This window comes from Euphorbia lathyris, chromosome 8 (genome assembly GCF_963576675.1).
Source record: "Euphorbia lathyris chromosome 8, ddEupLath1.1, whole genome shotgun sequence".
Lineage (NCBI taxonomy): Eukaryota > Viridiplantae > Streptophyta > Magnoliopsida > Malpighiales > Euphorbiaceae > Euphorbia > Euphorbia lathyris.
In genome coordinates, this window is record NC_088917.1 from 1,306,072 (window position 1) to 1,323,698 (window position 17,627).

Here is a 17,627-nt window from a genome sequence, read left to right on the forward strand (position 1 = left end):
AGGGAATCAATGTCTATGTCTTCCATGAAATCACTGCCTTGCCTAAACAGCAGCCTTAGCTACTCGAAGCTTTGATCCTTTCTTCTTAGGTTGAACCTTTGATTCTTTCTTAGGTCGGCCGCTACGCCTCACGTCGTCACCTGATAGTAACTCCAACGCTTTCTCTAAGCTGACGTCAGTAGTGAATATAGGGTTGTTCGGTTGGGAGCCGATTTTACACGTGGTGTGTAAAATTTGTTTTTTTTTTTTTTTTTTGCTAAATCGGTGTCTAATAGAAAAAAAAATTCGGATTTAGAGAGAGCCTAATAGGTGAAAAAATTAGAAATTTAGATTTAAAAAAGACCTAACAGGCCAAATAAAATTAGAGATGGCCTAACAGACCCAAAAAAAATTGAAATTTTGGATTTAGAGAGGACTTAATGGGACCTGAACCAATTTTGGGATACTAATATAGCACCCGAACTAAATTTCTTAGAAACAGGGAGGCCAGAATCACCACAACCTTAAATTTTGTGGAGACAGGGAAACCAAAACTACTCGTGGTCATAGTGGTTCCGGCGCCCCTTGTACATCTCCAGCCCCCAAAGTTGTCCAAAAACTACAACTGACTCTCTGAACTTCAAAATGTTACAACTAACCCCTCAAGTTGCTTATTTAGAACAAATAACCCCTCAAATACCACGTGACAACGCGTGATTAGAACTTCAAAAAGCTACAACCAACCTCCACCGCCAATCACACACTGCCATGTATCATTTGAAGGGTTTTTGTTCCAAATAAGCAAGTTAAAAGGTTAGTTGTAACGTTTTGAAGTTCGGATGGTCATTTGCAGTTTTTGAACAACTTGAGTAGTAAATTGAAAATTGCCTATGTACATATATTAAAAAAAAGTAGTAAATTGAATGACCAAATTGATATAGACTAAAGAGTATACTCAATTTTAATAAATTATATATTACAACTTTACAAATTAATATTTATCCTAAAACTCTAATGACCCCCCTCCTATAAATAAATATGAATCCCTCCAAAACCTATAATAATTATAATAATTAAAAGAAATGACCTTGCCACAAAATTGCTTAATGCCTATTATCATCCTGGGTGTAAACATGTTGGCAAAAACATGTTTGTGTTGTTAAAAAATTTGCCTTGTAACGAGGGAATCAATGTCTATGTCTTCCGTGAAATCACTGCCTGCCTAAACACTACTTGAAGCTTTGATGATTTCTTCTTAGGTTGCACCTTTGATTCTTTCTTAGACCGCTACGCCTCGCGTCGTCATATTAAGGGTTCGAGTTTTAGGAGCGGCATCTTGCCAAAAAAATTGGCAGGGGAAGACTTACCCCACTATACCCTTGTGGTGGGACCCCTCCCAAATCCTCGCTTAGCGGGAACGCGTAGTGCACCGGACCGCCCTTTAATAAAGTACAATTTTCACATTTTTTCATGTTTGCCTTTTTTTTTTTTTGTTCATTTTTCAATTTTTCCCTTTTTCGTTTGCTCTTTTTTCATGTTTATTCATGGTTTTTTCGCCTTTTCCCATTTTCCCATTTTTGTTTTTTTTTTTGCATTTTTTCTCGTTTTCGGTTTTTTCACATTTTTTACATTTTCAATTTTTTTATGGTTTTTTCGTATTTCATCACTAGTAATAAAAAAAATACAAGAGTTACTAGTAATAGGGATTCATGTCTCTTTTGTTCGTAATGCTCATTACATAAATGTGCAAAGAAAAAAATTAAGTAATGTATTTGTGGTTCCATTATGACAAAAACGATCTGACCAACCAAACATGGTAATGAGCTTCCATTGTAATTGACATTACAACGCGCATTACAATGTACCCAACGGGGACTATGAATGTACTCAGTTTTAATAAATTATAGTATATTACAACTTTACAAATTACTATATATCCTAAAAATCTAATGACCTGCTCCTATAAATGAATATAAATCCCTCCAAAACCTAAAATAATTATGATAATAAAAAGAAATGACCTTGCCACAAAATTGCTTAATGTTTATTATCATCCTGGGTGTAAACATGTTGGCAAAAACATGTTTGTGTTGTTAAAAAATTCGGCTTGTGGCGAGGGAATCAATCTCTTCCATGAAATCACTGTCTGCCTAAACAGCCTTAGCTACTTGAAGCTTTGTTCCTTTCTTCTTAGGTTGAACCTTTGATTCTTTCTTAGGACGACCGCTGCGCCTCGCGTCGTCACCTGATAATAACTCCAACGCTTTCTCTAAGCTGACGTTTTCCGGCTTCATATTCTGCACACATATAAGAAGTAACACGTTAATCTCTATTTTGCATATGGATTTGTTAGTTTGACACTTGAACAACGAAAGGGAAGTCATGATGAGCAGCCATGTTGGACGGACGTTTAGGATATGGGCACGGACAAAAAATGCGGAAAGGCTATTAATGCGAAGTGTCCGTGCAACATCGATGAGCAGTCATTGTCTTCAAGCAATCACATGAAGCCACCCACTTTATGTAGAGGTGGAAAAAGTACTCGCGATCCGATTACACGCATAAAATCAACACGTAATTTTAGTGTTTGGGTTTAGCTTAGTAGGTAATATGTCATTTTCAGGTTGATAAAAAACTGGCACGCAAATTTTTGGATTGGGTTAGGGTTGATATGCTAACCCAAAAACGACACGAAATAACACGAATATTTAAAATTATTGTTATATTCTCTCGTATTTTTATGTCACTTTATTAATAAAGATAATAAAATTATAATTATTACTTGCAAATATGAATTGAACCTCCTTAATTATTATAAACATGTTACATCACCTCCTAACATGATATTACCACACTTCTCGATGGTTAATGTTAACATAATAATCTAAAAATGACATAAAGTATTTAAAAATATTCTTATATTTTTAAAAGTTATCATTAATATATATGCATAACAAAATTACATGTACCCCGAAAACACGTCACAAAATCGACACTAACCCGAACAAGTTAACACGATTGTGACACGAAAGTTTTTGGGTTGGGTTTGGGTCTACTCTTTTTAACACGAACCCGAAAATGACACGATACGAACACAACTCGAACACGATAATTGTCAGATCTAACTTTATGCCAAAGGTACAGAAGGGTAGTAATGTCATTTCAGTTTCCCTTCCCCGATACCAACTACGGGATTACACTCTACAACAAGGTAATAATGATTAGGAAACAAGTGACACATCAACCTCTATTTTTTGATGTACTCCATACAGATTTGTTAGTTTGACACTTTGAACAAGGAAGGAAAGCGAAGCCATGAATGAGCAGTATGTTGCACGGACATGTAGGATACGAATACGGACATGGACGCGGGAAACATTATAATTAGGAAAAAAAGAGATAGAAGTATGAGCTATGCTGCTGGTCCCTAATTAGGAAAACCCAACACGAAATCGATACTAACCTGATTAGATTAACACGATTATGACACGAAAGTTTTTGGGTTGGGTTAGGGTTGACTCATTTTGACACTAATCTGAAACTGACACAAACCCGATACTTGCCACCTTTTACAATTCCTTAAAGTGGCCTTATTTTCTAAAGAAATTACTGAATTCATGGATTTCAATGACAAGGCAGAAAGGAATTTTCATCGAAAAGAAAGATGAACATGAAAAGAAGCAACATAATCCATACCTTGGGAACTGAAGCACTTGTTCTTCGATGTTTTACAACAAATCCAACCTTTGCAAGCTTTATTATTACAGGATTGCCATCCTTCGGATGTTTGCCCTAGAAAAAATTGAACATGATTTAGATAGTCTGCAAAAAACAAAATGCATATTTCTCGGTGAGATTGGCAGGCGTACCAATGTGATCGGGTAACGTAGCAACTCTAGAGCTGCTTCCACTGTAATACTATTCACGTCCTTTATCTGAACAAAAAAAAAATGATCTTTCAATCATTCATTTGAAGGACTGGCAGCATATTCATAAATCATTTAATGCGCCCTGGATTGCTTGAAATTTGAGATGAGAAACATTGCAGATGCTTATGCATTTTAGAGAAGCCATCATTCATGAAATATATGAATAAGAAATAGTGAAAAGATGCAAATGACAGAAAACGTGCAATACAATCAATAAAGTGCTTTTGGTAGCAATCTGGGCCGTTGTAGGCTATAATCAAGCTGAGCTTTGGCCTGCTCATGATCGGTTCGTCAGAAGATTGACAAGATCGAGCTCAACATCTTGTTCGTGAGCTGCTCGCGAGCTGCACCTGAATTATGTTTATGAACTCTGCTCGTGAACAACTCATTAATTATGTTCATTTGAAATTTCTTTAACACAAAACCACATACTTTTGAAACCTACGGAACTAAAATTTACACAAAACTATACTGTTTTATATTTCCCCTTGATAGAAATACTATTATAAAAAAATAAAAAAAAATCGAACCAAGCTTGCTTACGAGCGTGTTCATGAACATTGTAATCGAGCTTGTTCATGAACTTGTAACCGAGTCTGCTCGTGAGCTTTCAAGCTTTTCACTGTACTCAAGCTCGGCTAGTTTATAAATCGAGCCGAATATGGTTGAGCTTTTATCAAGCTGAACGTCGAGCTGCTCATGAGCGGCTCAGCTCATTTACAGCCCTAGGCCGATGACATCCCCAAATCGGCTAGAGGAGTGATAAACCTAGGGTTGGACAGAGGATTCAATCAACTGAAATAACTCTAGCAAATACTTTACATACGTGAGAAACAGAGGCTCGTTTTGGTGAGTCCCCTTTCCTGTCTTCACCAAGCTGTACATAGAATCCATAGGGACCACTCTTCAAGAGAACCTGAAAGACAATTTATTTATTCAACTCAAGTATTTTGAAATTTTCAAATGTAATTAATTCAAGCTCATCAGCAAACAAATACGAACTCAAGGTTCAAGCAGAACCTTTTCATTAGAAACAGGATGAACACCAAGCAATTTTGGTTCCTCTACCGAACTGTTATGGGGAACATCATCTTCTTCTTCATCACCATATAATGTCTTAGCAATATACCTACACAATCCGATCAAGTTCACCAAAGGAAGCAACCAAAGAAAAAGAAATGCACAAGGATGATGCCCAAAGCCTCAATAAAGCAACTCTAAAGTTGCAATCAAGAAAACTTACAAAGTAGCCGGAATGAATACGGTTTCATCTTTCATAGCTTCTTTACATATTTTAATGGCTTTACATCCAGTGTATTGTCCAAAAAAGTCAACCGCCCCTTGTACTTTGAAAAAGTTCTATTTACCAAGTGACCCATTGACTCTCTGAAAGGTGCCTATTAGCCCCATGAACTTTTTTAAATGATCTATTGAGACCCTGAACTTGCTTAGTGTACACAATTCAACTTTTCCAAAGTCTCTCCTTACTCCGCCACGTGGATTTTAGGGGGTTAATAGGTAACTTTAAACAAGTCCAGGGGTAAATAGGACATTTTAAAAGTATAAGGGGGCTGTTGAATTTTTTGGACAAGTACTGGGGGGTAGGGATGTATTAGGCTTATTTTAATTTATATGTTTAGGGCGGCCCGGTGCACTACGCGTCCCCGCTGAGCGAGGGTCCGGGGAGGGGTCCCACCACAAGGGTGTACCGGGAGCAAGCCTTCCCCTACCAATTTATTTGGCAAGAGGCCGCTCCTAAGACTCGAACCCGTGACCTCTTGGTCACACGACAACAACGTTTACCGTTGCGCCAAGGCTTTCCCAAGAAAAATTGATGTATTAAGAGTTACTTTGCCAGGCTCTTTTTAACAGGTCCGCACATTTAACAATCAAAATGATTTTGTAAAATCCTTAAGAGTTTGTGATTAATAGTTGGCATATAACCAATTGAACAAAAAATAGGTTCAAACATTTAATAATCAAAATGATTCTGTAAAATCCTCGAGTTTGTGATTAAAGGCCCAATTCATATTAACATCTGAGCACTCCCGCATGCAACACCAACTGGGCTTGAAGTATGAACAACACAGGCTCATCTTACCATGTGTTGAAATTAAATCAACAAATGGGGTTGCTATGAATCAAACCCTTCTTAGTCAAAGAAACTCTGATATTGTGTTATGGAACCAAATGAACTAAAAGCTTAAGCTGATAGTTAAAGGCCCAAATCATATTAATATCTACAATAGTTAATAACAAAAGCCTTCCTTTTCTTTTTTTAAATGATGTTATGATTTCTTAAGGACAAATATTATTCCTACATCCTAAGGCAAAGATTCCTTTTTGCTATTAAAATACGTGGCAAACTAATAGGATGCAGTAAGGCCAAACTTTGACAGGAATCTGCACAAATAAGAATAGCAGTAATGTTTCTGTTGCAACTGTTTTTGTTCACATGCTCCTGACAAAATGTGGCCTGAAAATGCCAATCCATGCATGTAATTTATAAAAGTTAAATACATTGGCCACAAAATCTTTAGATAACGATAAAAAGACCTTTAGGATGTTATGATTCATAGTGAAAAATGTAACTATAAGATGTTTTTAGATCTCCATTCATAAATACCAATATCGGAAAATACTATTATAACAGGAGGAAGATTTATATTTTGACTTTTTCCCTCTCTTCAGTAGCACGTAAAATTATACACAAAATACACACTTGAAATTATATAAATATCAAGCTGTTTCATACTCACTTGCACTTTGGATGTTGATCGCAGCCTATAAAATAGCCTGCACCATATCTACTTACTTTGAAGATCAAAGTGCCCTCCAAACAACTGAAATAAGTTCAGACAATTAGAATAAAACTATTTTGTCAAGAAAAGAGCAGTTTAAATTAGGGTAAATAATTTATCAGTCCCCACCTTTTTACTTAACACACTGTTTAGTCCTCTTATTTTGAAAAACACATTATAAGGTCCCTATCTTTTGTCATTTTTAACCCTTTAGTCCTTTTATCTATTTTTTTAGATTTTTAACCAAACATATCTAAGCTTTCAGGATAGCGAGCCATAATGCAATACAAAATGGCCCTGTTACTTTGTTATTTTCTGTCAACCGGTTCATGCCGAATATAACCATTAAAAATCTAAAAGAAATGGACAGAAGGACCAAAATGTTAACAGTGACAAGGGTTAGAGACCTTAAAATGTGTTTTTCAAAATAGGGGACTAAACGGTGTGTCACGTTAAAAGGTGGGGACTAATAAATTATTTACCCTCTAAATTAGGTGGGAAAAAGAGGAAGAAATGAGAGGAAGCTTAATGTCAATTACCTTGGGCATGCCTTGCTTTGATTAGGGAGTGTACCAAACAAAAAATCACCAAATATTTTCTCCAGCATCTTCTCCACCTGCAAATGAATAAAAGCCAACTAACTATTGATCTTTCCATAAGCGATATCAAAAAGAAAATAGAACTTCTTGAGGACAACATCATCAGAACCTTCAATGGGAAACTGAAACAAACCTGATGGATATGGACACCATCAGCACGCTTACAATATGTGCTAAATCGACTCCAGTAATCTTTGAGTAGACCCTTCCATTCAGTTATGCCAGCAGAAACATTATCAAGCTGAAGATGAGACAAACAAGAAATTAGCAGTCACCACATAGACCAAAAGAAGGAAAACATATCAAAATGCGTATTCTTTCTCTCTTTCTTTCTTTTCTGAAGAGAAAAGTGCAACTATGAAAGTTTACTAATGTGGAAATCTGTAAAAATTGTGAGGGGTGTCTAACAATAGATATCCAAGGTACATGCAATGGAATTGAACAAAATGGTGGTCAACTTTGGAAATGTTTTACAACATTTTTAAGTTACTGTTTTGGATAAGAGGTATTTTCTTATGAATAAAATCAAGGGAATAAACAGAGTGATTTTTAAGCTTGGTATGGAGAACCTATGACTATACCTTTCAGGAAAGTTTCGTTACATACAATTTGGAGAAATGAGGTCGAGCATATAGAAATAGTTTAGTAAGGGTTCTATGTTTGTGTTCTCTATCAGGTGCTTCAGCCTAGCCCTCCCAGTTGTTAGGCTCACAGTTTGCAGGGTAGGATGATAACTATAGCATCAAAGCCACTCTCCAGCCTGAGTGCAAACCTCAGAATTCTGAGGAATTATGAGTTACACCATCGAAAGGGGTGAGTCAAACTTGTAAGAATCATCTCTAAAATTTATTGCACACATAGTGCCAAGATTCTGGACTACAATATAGCCCTGACAAGTATATTAACATTAGCATAGGATGAGAGAGTTTGTAACACCCCACCCCAGTCTTACATCTGAAAGAATATTGATAAAAACGTCCTAAAAATACAGGACACTAAGGGTATTCTCCTTATTAAGGAAGGAAATCTCTTCCTAGGTCGACAATGACTAATAAGGAAGGTGGGTTATTCCTTCCTTATCTGTGTTAAGGAAAGTCGAACCCTGCTAGGGAAAGGACTTTCCAAAACCTCTATGTATAGGCTCTTAAGCCTCAAGGTAAGTATACATAATCTAGTCTACGGGAGAGATCCTCTTCACTGAATTGCGATCATACTCGAGCTAGCCTACTTATTGGCTTCATTATTTTCTCCGCTCAAACCCTCCACTGAAAGGCATCCGGATATTAGCTAAAGGAACTCGGTCTCAGAAGAGTCTAATTAGTAATTTTGCTTCAAAAAATGCAAGAACTATTTTTACTTGATTTTCTCTAATAAAATTCTAAAATATTATATTTTTCGTTTTATTAGTTGGGCACTTTTCTTTAAGTTTTGTACCGTGCACTCGAAATCTCAGGACCAGCCCTCATCTTAATATAAAACCTTTATTAAGCATTACTAATAAATAAGAATCGACTTTTAACTGTATGTTGTGCTTTGCAACTGCTTTTTCTTAACTTTTCAGACTACTTTATGTAGTAAATTACTCCCTTATTTTGGCAATAAAGCTCTGGTTTAACTAGTGTTGCACCCAGCAAAATTTGTGTCCTTTTTAGCAGTTCCTTCTTATATTTTAGAGATGCATTAAAAATAAAAAATAAAAACGTTTCCTATAAGAACACAATCAGATCACATAACAGGTGCAAATGTTAAAATATATCCTTTAAACGGCAGTAATGAGGAAGTAATGTGACTTCATAAAGAAGATAAACAGACTTTTTATTGCAAGTTAATTAAATCACCTCAGTCTCCATATCAGCAGTGAAGCTGTAGTCTGTGACTTCAGTAAAATGATGAGAGAGAAAAGCTGACACCTAATACCAAAAAATAATTATAGTTAAGAAAAGTCTCAAATTATCAACTAATCTCGTTGCAACTGCAACTATATGGGAGATTAATTAGCAGAAGGCAAATAGGCATTCAAAGACCCTATAAAAGCATTATAGGTTCACATCAAAATCTCAAATGTTTAGGCTTTTTGTTGCAAATACAATTTTGTGTAAAAATTTACTAAAATCTCTATTTCATAATGATAGACATTCTAGTAAGGCCATTTTTGGAATTTGCTAATTGAAAATTTCAGCAACCTTCAAATATGGCGCCGGACATCAATGCTCTATAATTGTGAGTTACACTAATTTCAATTTGAATTATGTACAAATCAAATACTCCAACAATAGACACGCTTGGCGTAAGCACATGGACTATAAACTGAAACAAACTCCAATATCTATTCAGTAGGCAAATTAAAATCTCATGATAGGCAGTTATTTCCACATTGAAATTTCTATGTAGTAAAAAAATTAAGATATTATAGATTTTTCATGCAACAAATTCACCAATACTTCTATAGGAAAATAATAATTTAAGGAGTTTGACAGAATGGTAAATGTAATGTGTCGATTAATAAAACTTAAAATTAAGTGCTGAAAAAAATAAGTACTTAATTTTAAGTGTTGAATATTATAAATGCTGAAAGTATTAAATGATGAAACTGCTTGATAAATACTAAAAATATTAGTTGATAATGTGTAAATTAAAAAATTCTAAGTTAAATATTGTGACTTGTTAGAATAAGTGATTTTTAGACTTAACTGGAATTTTTAAGTGGTGTTATCAAGCAAACTAAAAAGCAATAAGCACTTACTATATTAATTTTAAGTGCTTGATTTGGTTATCAAACAACCCCTAAGACTTAAATAGAGAATCTTATAACTTACCATGCGACCACGAAATTCTGGATACAACACGCGGCTTTTTATGGTCACGTAGTTCCTATCCTGGTAACACAAACCAAAAAATGTTATTACAAGGCCACAACAAATACAAAATATAGAACTAATAAAAAAGCTTTACAACAAATACTAGTTGTGGGCACATTTGACAAAATTTAATGACATGAATCTCCAATGACAAAGCAAATCATATTTTTTTTCACTTCAGCTTTATCAAAAAAATACTAAAAAAATCAAGTTACCAATAGTAATTAAAAAAAAAAAGATCCCGTTTATTTTAATAAAATTCTTCAATCATCTCTTACTAAATGTTGTATCAAGAAAAAGTATTGCCTTCACGGAGCATAACAGAACACTTTCTGAGCAAGTAATAATCGTTCATACTCATTAAACACCATAAAAATAACATTTTAGAATTCCCCAACTCCCAACTTCCCTGAAAACTCTATTTAGTGCAGTAGTCCCAAACTCACCACCCAATATCTTTTTCTTCTCATACTCCAAGAAGTTGCATATTAGCTTTATATAATTTTATATCAAGAGATTAGCTTATAGTCTAGGGAATTCTAGATGTCACATCTTTCCTATAAGCTATTACCAACAAATCCACCCACTCAGAGATATGAATTTGCCTATTTCTACTTTTATACCATCTGTAGTAGACTGAAACCATTTTATCCAATTTAAAGAGCCATAGTATGAGGATTAATTTCTTAAAGGAAACATTGTATTGCTACAACCTACCTGCAAAACTTTGATAGTGCTTGCATAAGTTGAAGGTCTTCCAATGCCAAGTTCCTCCAACTTCTTAACCTGTTACATGCAAATCACACCCAGAAAAATATATCCACTATGTTAAGGTACATTCATTTCCAGAGTCAAGAATAGTATTACCACATTTAGATAACATTGTTAGATGTAATTAATTCACGTAAGAATGTATTTAGCCATGTATAATTCATAAGATATGGAGACCTTTTATGTTAGTTTTTCAATCAAACCAAAAAGCATAGACATCTAACATCTTTAAAGATCTATCTTGACTAAATGTAACTTTAAAACGTTAATAATTAGGTTAAGAAAAAAAAAATCAACTTTTCTAGCGAAAGAAAAAGAGCAGAACAGAGATGATTGCCAACAATCATAAAAAGTACAAACAGAGAAAAGAATATACAGAAATGCTTCTACTATTAATAATAGATAACAGTACTGTACCAATGATCCTTCAGAGTAGCGTGGTGGAGGTTGGGTAGAGTGCTCCTTGAGTTTTACATCACCAAGATTCAAAGGATCCCCTGGCTATGAACATGTAAATTAGAGGGGCACACTTTAAAGCACATGTATGAGATTTCAAGTTAAACATCCTATTTAAAGAGCTATCTTTAAGAAAGTTAAAAGGAAAGAAAGCTGGCAATACACATGTAAGAAATTTGTATTTTATTTTATCAAAATTTAAATTAATTATTATTTTCATCAGATTTGTATTATTCTTATATTTTTATACGGTAGTTTGTCAAATCATTAGATTAAACAAAAAAGATTTGCATTGTGATGTATTTTCTTTCATGTAATTGAAGTATCACTACCTTGAGTGACTTGTGAATTTCAAAAGCTTCCAGCCGATCATACACATCATTTTCCTTGTATCTTACCGCCCCGGCATCAGTATCCTGTAAACAAAAAGAATTATGGAGGTTTAAGTCAGACTGATCTCTTACCACTTGCTTGCAGTCCAGCTCATCAAAGAGAAGCAATAAAAAAAAAAATACACTGCACAGAAGGCCCTTAAAAGTGGAACATAATAGTACCTCGTAAGCAGCTTGGTACCCTACAAACCCAACTCTGGAGCACGAAGATCTGACAGCAATCAACCCATCAGCATTCCCAACATCAAGTTGGATCTAGTTACGACAAAAAGATCAAAAAAAACCATTAGACGAAGTGTAGATGACAACTATCCCTATCCAGCACATTATCAGAACACGAAAAATGAATTGTGACCAAAAGTAATATGCATTTTTTCCAGGCAACCACATTACCAACCTCAATGCCCTTCGCTACACAGTAAACCCGTCCACCCCCAGTGTGAAGACGAATAATCAGGAAAATTTGCATCAATATTCTTTCACTCACTAACAACCAGATATATACAACCACTGTTGCTAGATCCAAGAATTAAGCTGTTATATAAGCACTAAGCACTTGTTGTTTGTTATATTTAAGTTATCATTACTTTCAGTTGCTTTGGACACCTAACTATGCATTTGAGATGCTATTGACATTATAAAGATAATTAACACATGGACGCTTTTGGTACACATACACACAAACCTATGACCTGTAGAAAAATATATATTAAAAGCTGTCACTCTAATTTAGACATTCAATTAAACTAGAATCAACACAGAGAAGTTTTTACTATAATGCTACATTGAAAGATTATGCATTCTAACCTGCTCAATGATAACAGGTTCCATTTGGCATGCCATGGTACGGGACCAGATAAGCGTGTACAACTTCAAGGAATCTTCATCAAGTACATCACGAAGCAGTGCTACAAGTTGATAACAAAGAACCCACTGTCATTTGTATTGAAAAAATTGGCCAATTTGCATAAGAAATTCAAATTTGAAACAGTCACATTGCAAGCAACATTCATTATTACATGGTAACAACCGAATATTGGTGGGCCTAATTGCTTCATGGGCCTCTTGAGCATTCTTCACCTTCTTAAAATACTTACGAGGACTTCCAGATGCAAAATCCTGGCCATACCTGTAAAAAAGTAATTTTGCAAGCAGCCAGAATGATTAACAGGATAAAAGAACAAGTTCAGGAACTATGGATCAAAAATAGTAATGACAAAGAGAAAATGGATTGAATTCGAGCGACTTTACTAATAATAACAAACGTCGACATCATCTTTTTATAATCCTCGAAAATAGTAGCGGAAACCCAGAACAATTACCTGTCAATCACCAAGGAACGTATTTCTCTAACAGCTTCGTCAGAAATCTGAGAGCAAGATCAAAACATTATTTGAGAAATTCAAAGGAATCAATAAATGTCATTAAACACCAACTAATTGTGTGAACAAACAACATATAAAAAGGTGTCCCTCAGCATAGTTTCCGCACTGTGATTTTGTGGATTTCAGGAGAGTTAGATATGCTATGCACAGCCTCCACATGTCTTTGCAATTACATTTAAAATGAAGTAACCTTACTACCAGTTCCCTGAATCATATAATCTACAAAATCCAACTTCAATTTTCACTTTCCCTACGTTTAGACATTCGTTTTGAATACCAGGCACAGGATTGCATGTTAACCTGCACGTAATGTAAACACGAAACCAAGCTCCTTCATAGAACAAGCTAACAAATATAGATAGCTAATGATAAAAAAAATAAAACTAAATAAAAAAGTAGAAGCTAATAACATCAGGGAAAAAGGGGATATCTATATTAAAAAAAGATAACTCACATGTAATCCATCTGTTCTTGTATAGGTTATCAAACCCTTTGCCTGCCCATCTGATAACTGAACGCCTTCATAAAGTTTTTGTGCAAGCTGTATCCACATTATTAAGTCACATAAGTACGAAAAAATCAGATGATAAAGGAATATAGGTTAACTTATGTAAATGCATATGCACTAGATAATGATATCATAAGTAAGTTTCCAGAGATGTTTTAAACAAAAGCAACAGAGAATGATCCATGCGTACACAATTCATCTAAAGGTTTGCACCAAAGTCGCCCTTTCCAGCAGCATGTGCTAATGGGTTGGAGACCTATGATGCATACAAAATCAATGAAACTCTACCATGTTCGTTTGGAGAAAATAAAGGGACTGAATGGTTCAGATAAAGCATCATTGTAATAGTGCATAACCTAGTACCCAAACAATCATGTTAATTTGATCGGGATAACCATTTGCTATGTGATATAAACAGTAGCTAAACATAGAAATATTTACCAAATAAAAAAAATAGTTCACGATAATATGCTAATTAGCTAATATAAAAAAATTGGCTAAATTAAGTGTCAAATACCAACTATTTTAAGTTCCAAAAGGAATGAAGAAACACTACCAAACCTTCATTGTGTAAGTTGAAGGAAAATGTAATTTGTTTGCTGCATCCTGTTGAAGTGTCGATGTTATATACGGTGTGGGAGGATTCCTCCTTGTTTTGTTTTCTTTGATGCCAACAACTTTAAAACTTGAAGTATTTATCTTGTTTACAATATCATTTGCCTCTGAATGAGAGCTAATTGAAAACTGAGTCAACTTTTTTGAGTCAAAATGAGTCAAGTGAGCATTAACCAAAGAACCTGGATCTTTACTGTACAAATTAACCTCAATGGTCCAATACTCTTGTGGCTTAAATTCATCAATTTCCATTTCCCTGTCAGATATAAGAGACAATGCAGCAGATTGGACACGTCCAGCTGACTGGCAACCCGGTAATTTCCTCCACAATAATGGTGAAATATTGAATCCAATCAAGTAATCAAGAGCTCGCCGTGCAAGATATGCATGGACTAAGTTTAAATCTATTTCTCTTGGAGCTTTCAAAGCATTTTTTATAGATTCCTCAGTTATTTCATGAAAGACAACTCTCGCCAAATTAATCCCTTGATGTAAGGCATCCTGTTGTTGCAACATCTCAATAATATGCCAAGCAATTGCCTCTCCTTCACGATCAGGATCTGATGCAAGTATAAGATTCTCCGCTCTGAGAGAAAGGCAACAGGATGAGAGAGATTAGGTAAATAAAACAAAAATAGAAAAAGGAAGAGGAAGAGGCAAGTACCAGAAGAAGTCATATAAAGTTTAACTTTCAAGCAAGCACACAGAATATTGCATTTCTTTCAGCACATTTACACCCTCATAAGCATCATTAACAATGAACGATTTAAGGAGAAAACCCTACCCACTCAATGAAACCTTGATGCTCTTAAGATGAGTCCAGGCAGCAGAAGGAACCTCCCATACCATACTAAAGTCATCGTCAGGGCGCACAGATCCAGACCTCGCAGCCAGGTCCCTTACATGACCATAGCTAGGTATTACTTCATACATATCACCAAGATACCCCTGAATTACCTTTGCCTTTGTAGCAGATTCAACCACAACAACAGATTTTCCTGTTGGAGGATACAACTGCTTAAGTGTCCCCTGTGTCAGAGGTTTCAATTTAGCAATTGCTTGAGGTTTCCCTTTCTCTAGTGATCCATTAACAGTTTTTCTAGATTTACCCTTTCCACTACTCGTTTTGCTTTTCTTAGCGGACTGTTGTTTTGTTAAAGAAGAATCGCCCACCAATTCTTTGGGTGTCTTTGCACTTGATTTTTTCTGAAAAGTAAGTGGATGTTATTTAAAATTTTATAATTGAGTGAAGGACTAAATCATATTTCCTCTACAAATTAATAGTTACTAACCTCTAAATCCACTGTGGAACTCTGACTTCTTGCAACGGAAGTTTTTGTACGAGAACTTTGAAGAGATTCTGAAACATCAGCTTTTTCCAGCGCAATGCCAGAAGATTGTTCCTTTTTTGCCTTGGGTTTTGATTTCTTTTTCTGTCCTACACTAGCTTTAGATTTTGGGTTACTAGTGCTAACAGGGGAAGTTGAAACAGAGGAACCTAGTTTCACATTTCCAACTAGCTCTTTGCTTGATGTCTCAGCATTGACATTACCATCAGCTGAAATACTAACATTATTAGCTTTGCTTTTCGAATGAGCTGTCAAAGTTTTTGACTGCTTTGATTGTTTGCTAAAGCCACCAACATTTCGACTCAGATTTTTTACAGTACAGGCTTTGGAAAAATGCCGCTGCCATGAAGCTCTAGGTGTGATAACATTATTCAAAGAAGAGTAGCTCATACTATTTAAAGAATCAATAAATCCATGTCTTGAACAAGAGAAAACATCTGAACCCCTCCTAGGCCCATTGCTAAGATATTGGGGAACCTTTGCAAGGCTGATAGCCATCACAGATGATACTCCCGATTTCTTCAGTCCAAGCTGAGAGCATTGTCCATATTTACGAAAAGTACCAAAAGGTGAAGATAACAAATGAAAAGCTTGATGATTCTGAAGACTCCGGCAGTCCAACTGTAAAAACAGCCCATGACCTCGATTAAAAAAAATAAAATTAACAAAAACTACATAAGAAACAGGAAATGTAACATGACAAAGGGAGGTAATCGCGATTGCCTTAATAAATTGAAAGGAAAAACTTAGAATACGTAGATGATGATCATCTCTATGCAAGTATACATTGTAGCATTCAAAAATAACACCAGGCAAAGCACAAGCCAAAGCGATTACAGAGAATACACATAAAATTGAAGTTGACCAAGCATATAAGAGAGTATGAAAAGCACCTTAGCCATGAGTAGACAATGGCACACAGCTGAAGAAGAAGTTCTCCGGAAAAAAGAGGAGGGGACAGTCGAAATGGATTGAAAGCTCCTCTGCATTTGAGTCATGGCCTCTCAATCATTGTTTTTCCGAGATAGAAGGTTATAAATTTACAGAGTCGCGCTTGGCTGACGGAAAATGGCAGAAGCAGAAAAAGTTCAGTCTGTAGGCGGTGGAAGAGAGGGCGGAGGAGCAAGAGGGTTTATCATAGCAGGGCTTTTGGGGGGTTTCCTGATTGGCGAGGATAGTACTAAAATGTGTCATTGTGATAAGGGGTTGTTAAGCCCAGCCAAGCCCGGCCCGGTCTGACCCAATTGTTTTGTCAATAATGGCAAACACAATATTTTGTTTGTGTTGCTATTTATTTAGGGTGTTACTATATACCGCTCCCTTTTTACTGCCTCCACCCCCTACATACCCATTATGCCCTTTTTATTTTTTCCAAAAAAAATTTGAAAATCACCCTACTCTCTCTCTCTCCCTAACGAAGCACAAAATTAAGAATTGTGTATCTGAGGACGTTGGAACAGGAAAACTCCGAAGACGAGGTAACAATCTAGTTAATTTTTAAAATTTTTAAATTCAGGACAGAAAAAATTTAATTATTTACGTAGGCGGATCCCGAACCCGCCCCACTTTAGGCGTGGGCGGATCCAGGATCCGCCCTGTATTAGCGAAAGATGGGTCCAGTGACCCATCTTATCATGTTCAAGGCGGGTCCTGGACCCGCCTTGTACTTAAGTGGGGCGGGCCCTGGACCCGCCTTTTACTTAAGGGAGGCGGGCTGGACCCGCCTCCCTTCACATGTTGGCGGGTCTTGGACCCGCCTGCGTATGGCAGGAGGTCCGCGGATCCGTTTAGAGCATACTCTAAATCAATTTTTTAATTTTGTATACATATTTAAATAAATTGCATGTATTTTCAGGAGGAAGGTGGAGTTTGGATTGGAGACGGAATCGATTATAGTCCTTGTTTCATAACGAGCACGTTATTTCAAACAAGTATGGACGCAATTCAATGGGCGAAAGACATTGCAATCAAAAGTGGTTTCGAGC

The 17,627-nt window shown here is 35.8% G+C and overlaps 1 protein-coding gene across 1 annotated transcript; it reads right to left on the reverse strand.

The window, feature by feature from the left end:
• Positions 1 to 1,779: 1,779 nt before the first annotated feature.
• On the reverse strand, positions 1,780 to 16,804 carry LOC136202376 (uncharacterized). The gene is made up of 22 exons (XM_065992950.1): positions 16,536 to 16,804; positions 15,586 to 16,263; positions 15,078 to 15,499; positions 14,240 to 14,879; positions 13,625 to 13,711; positions 13,108 to 13,154; positions 12,805 to 12,914; positions 12,593 to 12,693; positions 11,948 to 12,040; positions 11,726 to 11,809; positions 11,355 to 11,438; positions 10,884 to 10,952; positions 10,125 to 10,184; positions 9,147 to 9,218; positions 7,442 to 7,549; positions 7,249 to 7,325; positions 6,668 to 6,751; positions 4,929 to 5,037; positions 4,735 to 4,824; positions 3,849 to 3,914; positions 3,676 to 3,771; positions 1,780 to 2,276 (listed from the first exon to the last, which is right to left on the reverse strand). The coding sequence occupies exons 1-22, from the start codon at positions 16,638 to 16,640 to the stop codon at positions 2,130 to 2,132; spliced, it is 3,429 nt and encodes a 1,142-aa protein (XP_065849022.1). The 5' UTR covers positions 16,641 to 16,804; the 3' UTR covers positions 1,780 to 2,129.
• Between the last annotated feature and the right edge of the window lie 823 nt (positions 16,805 to 17,627).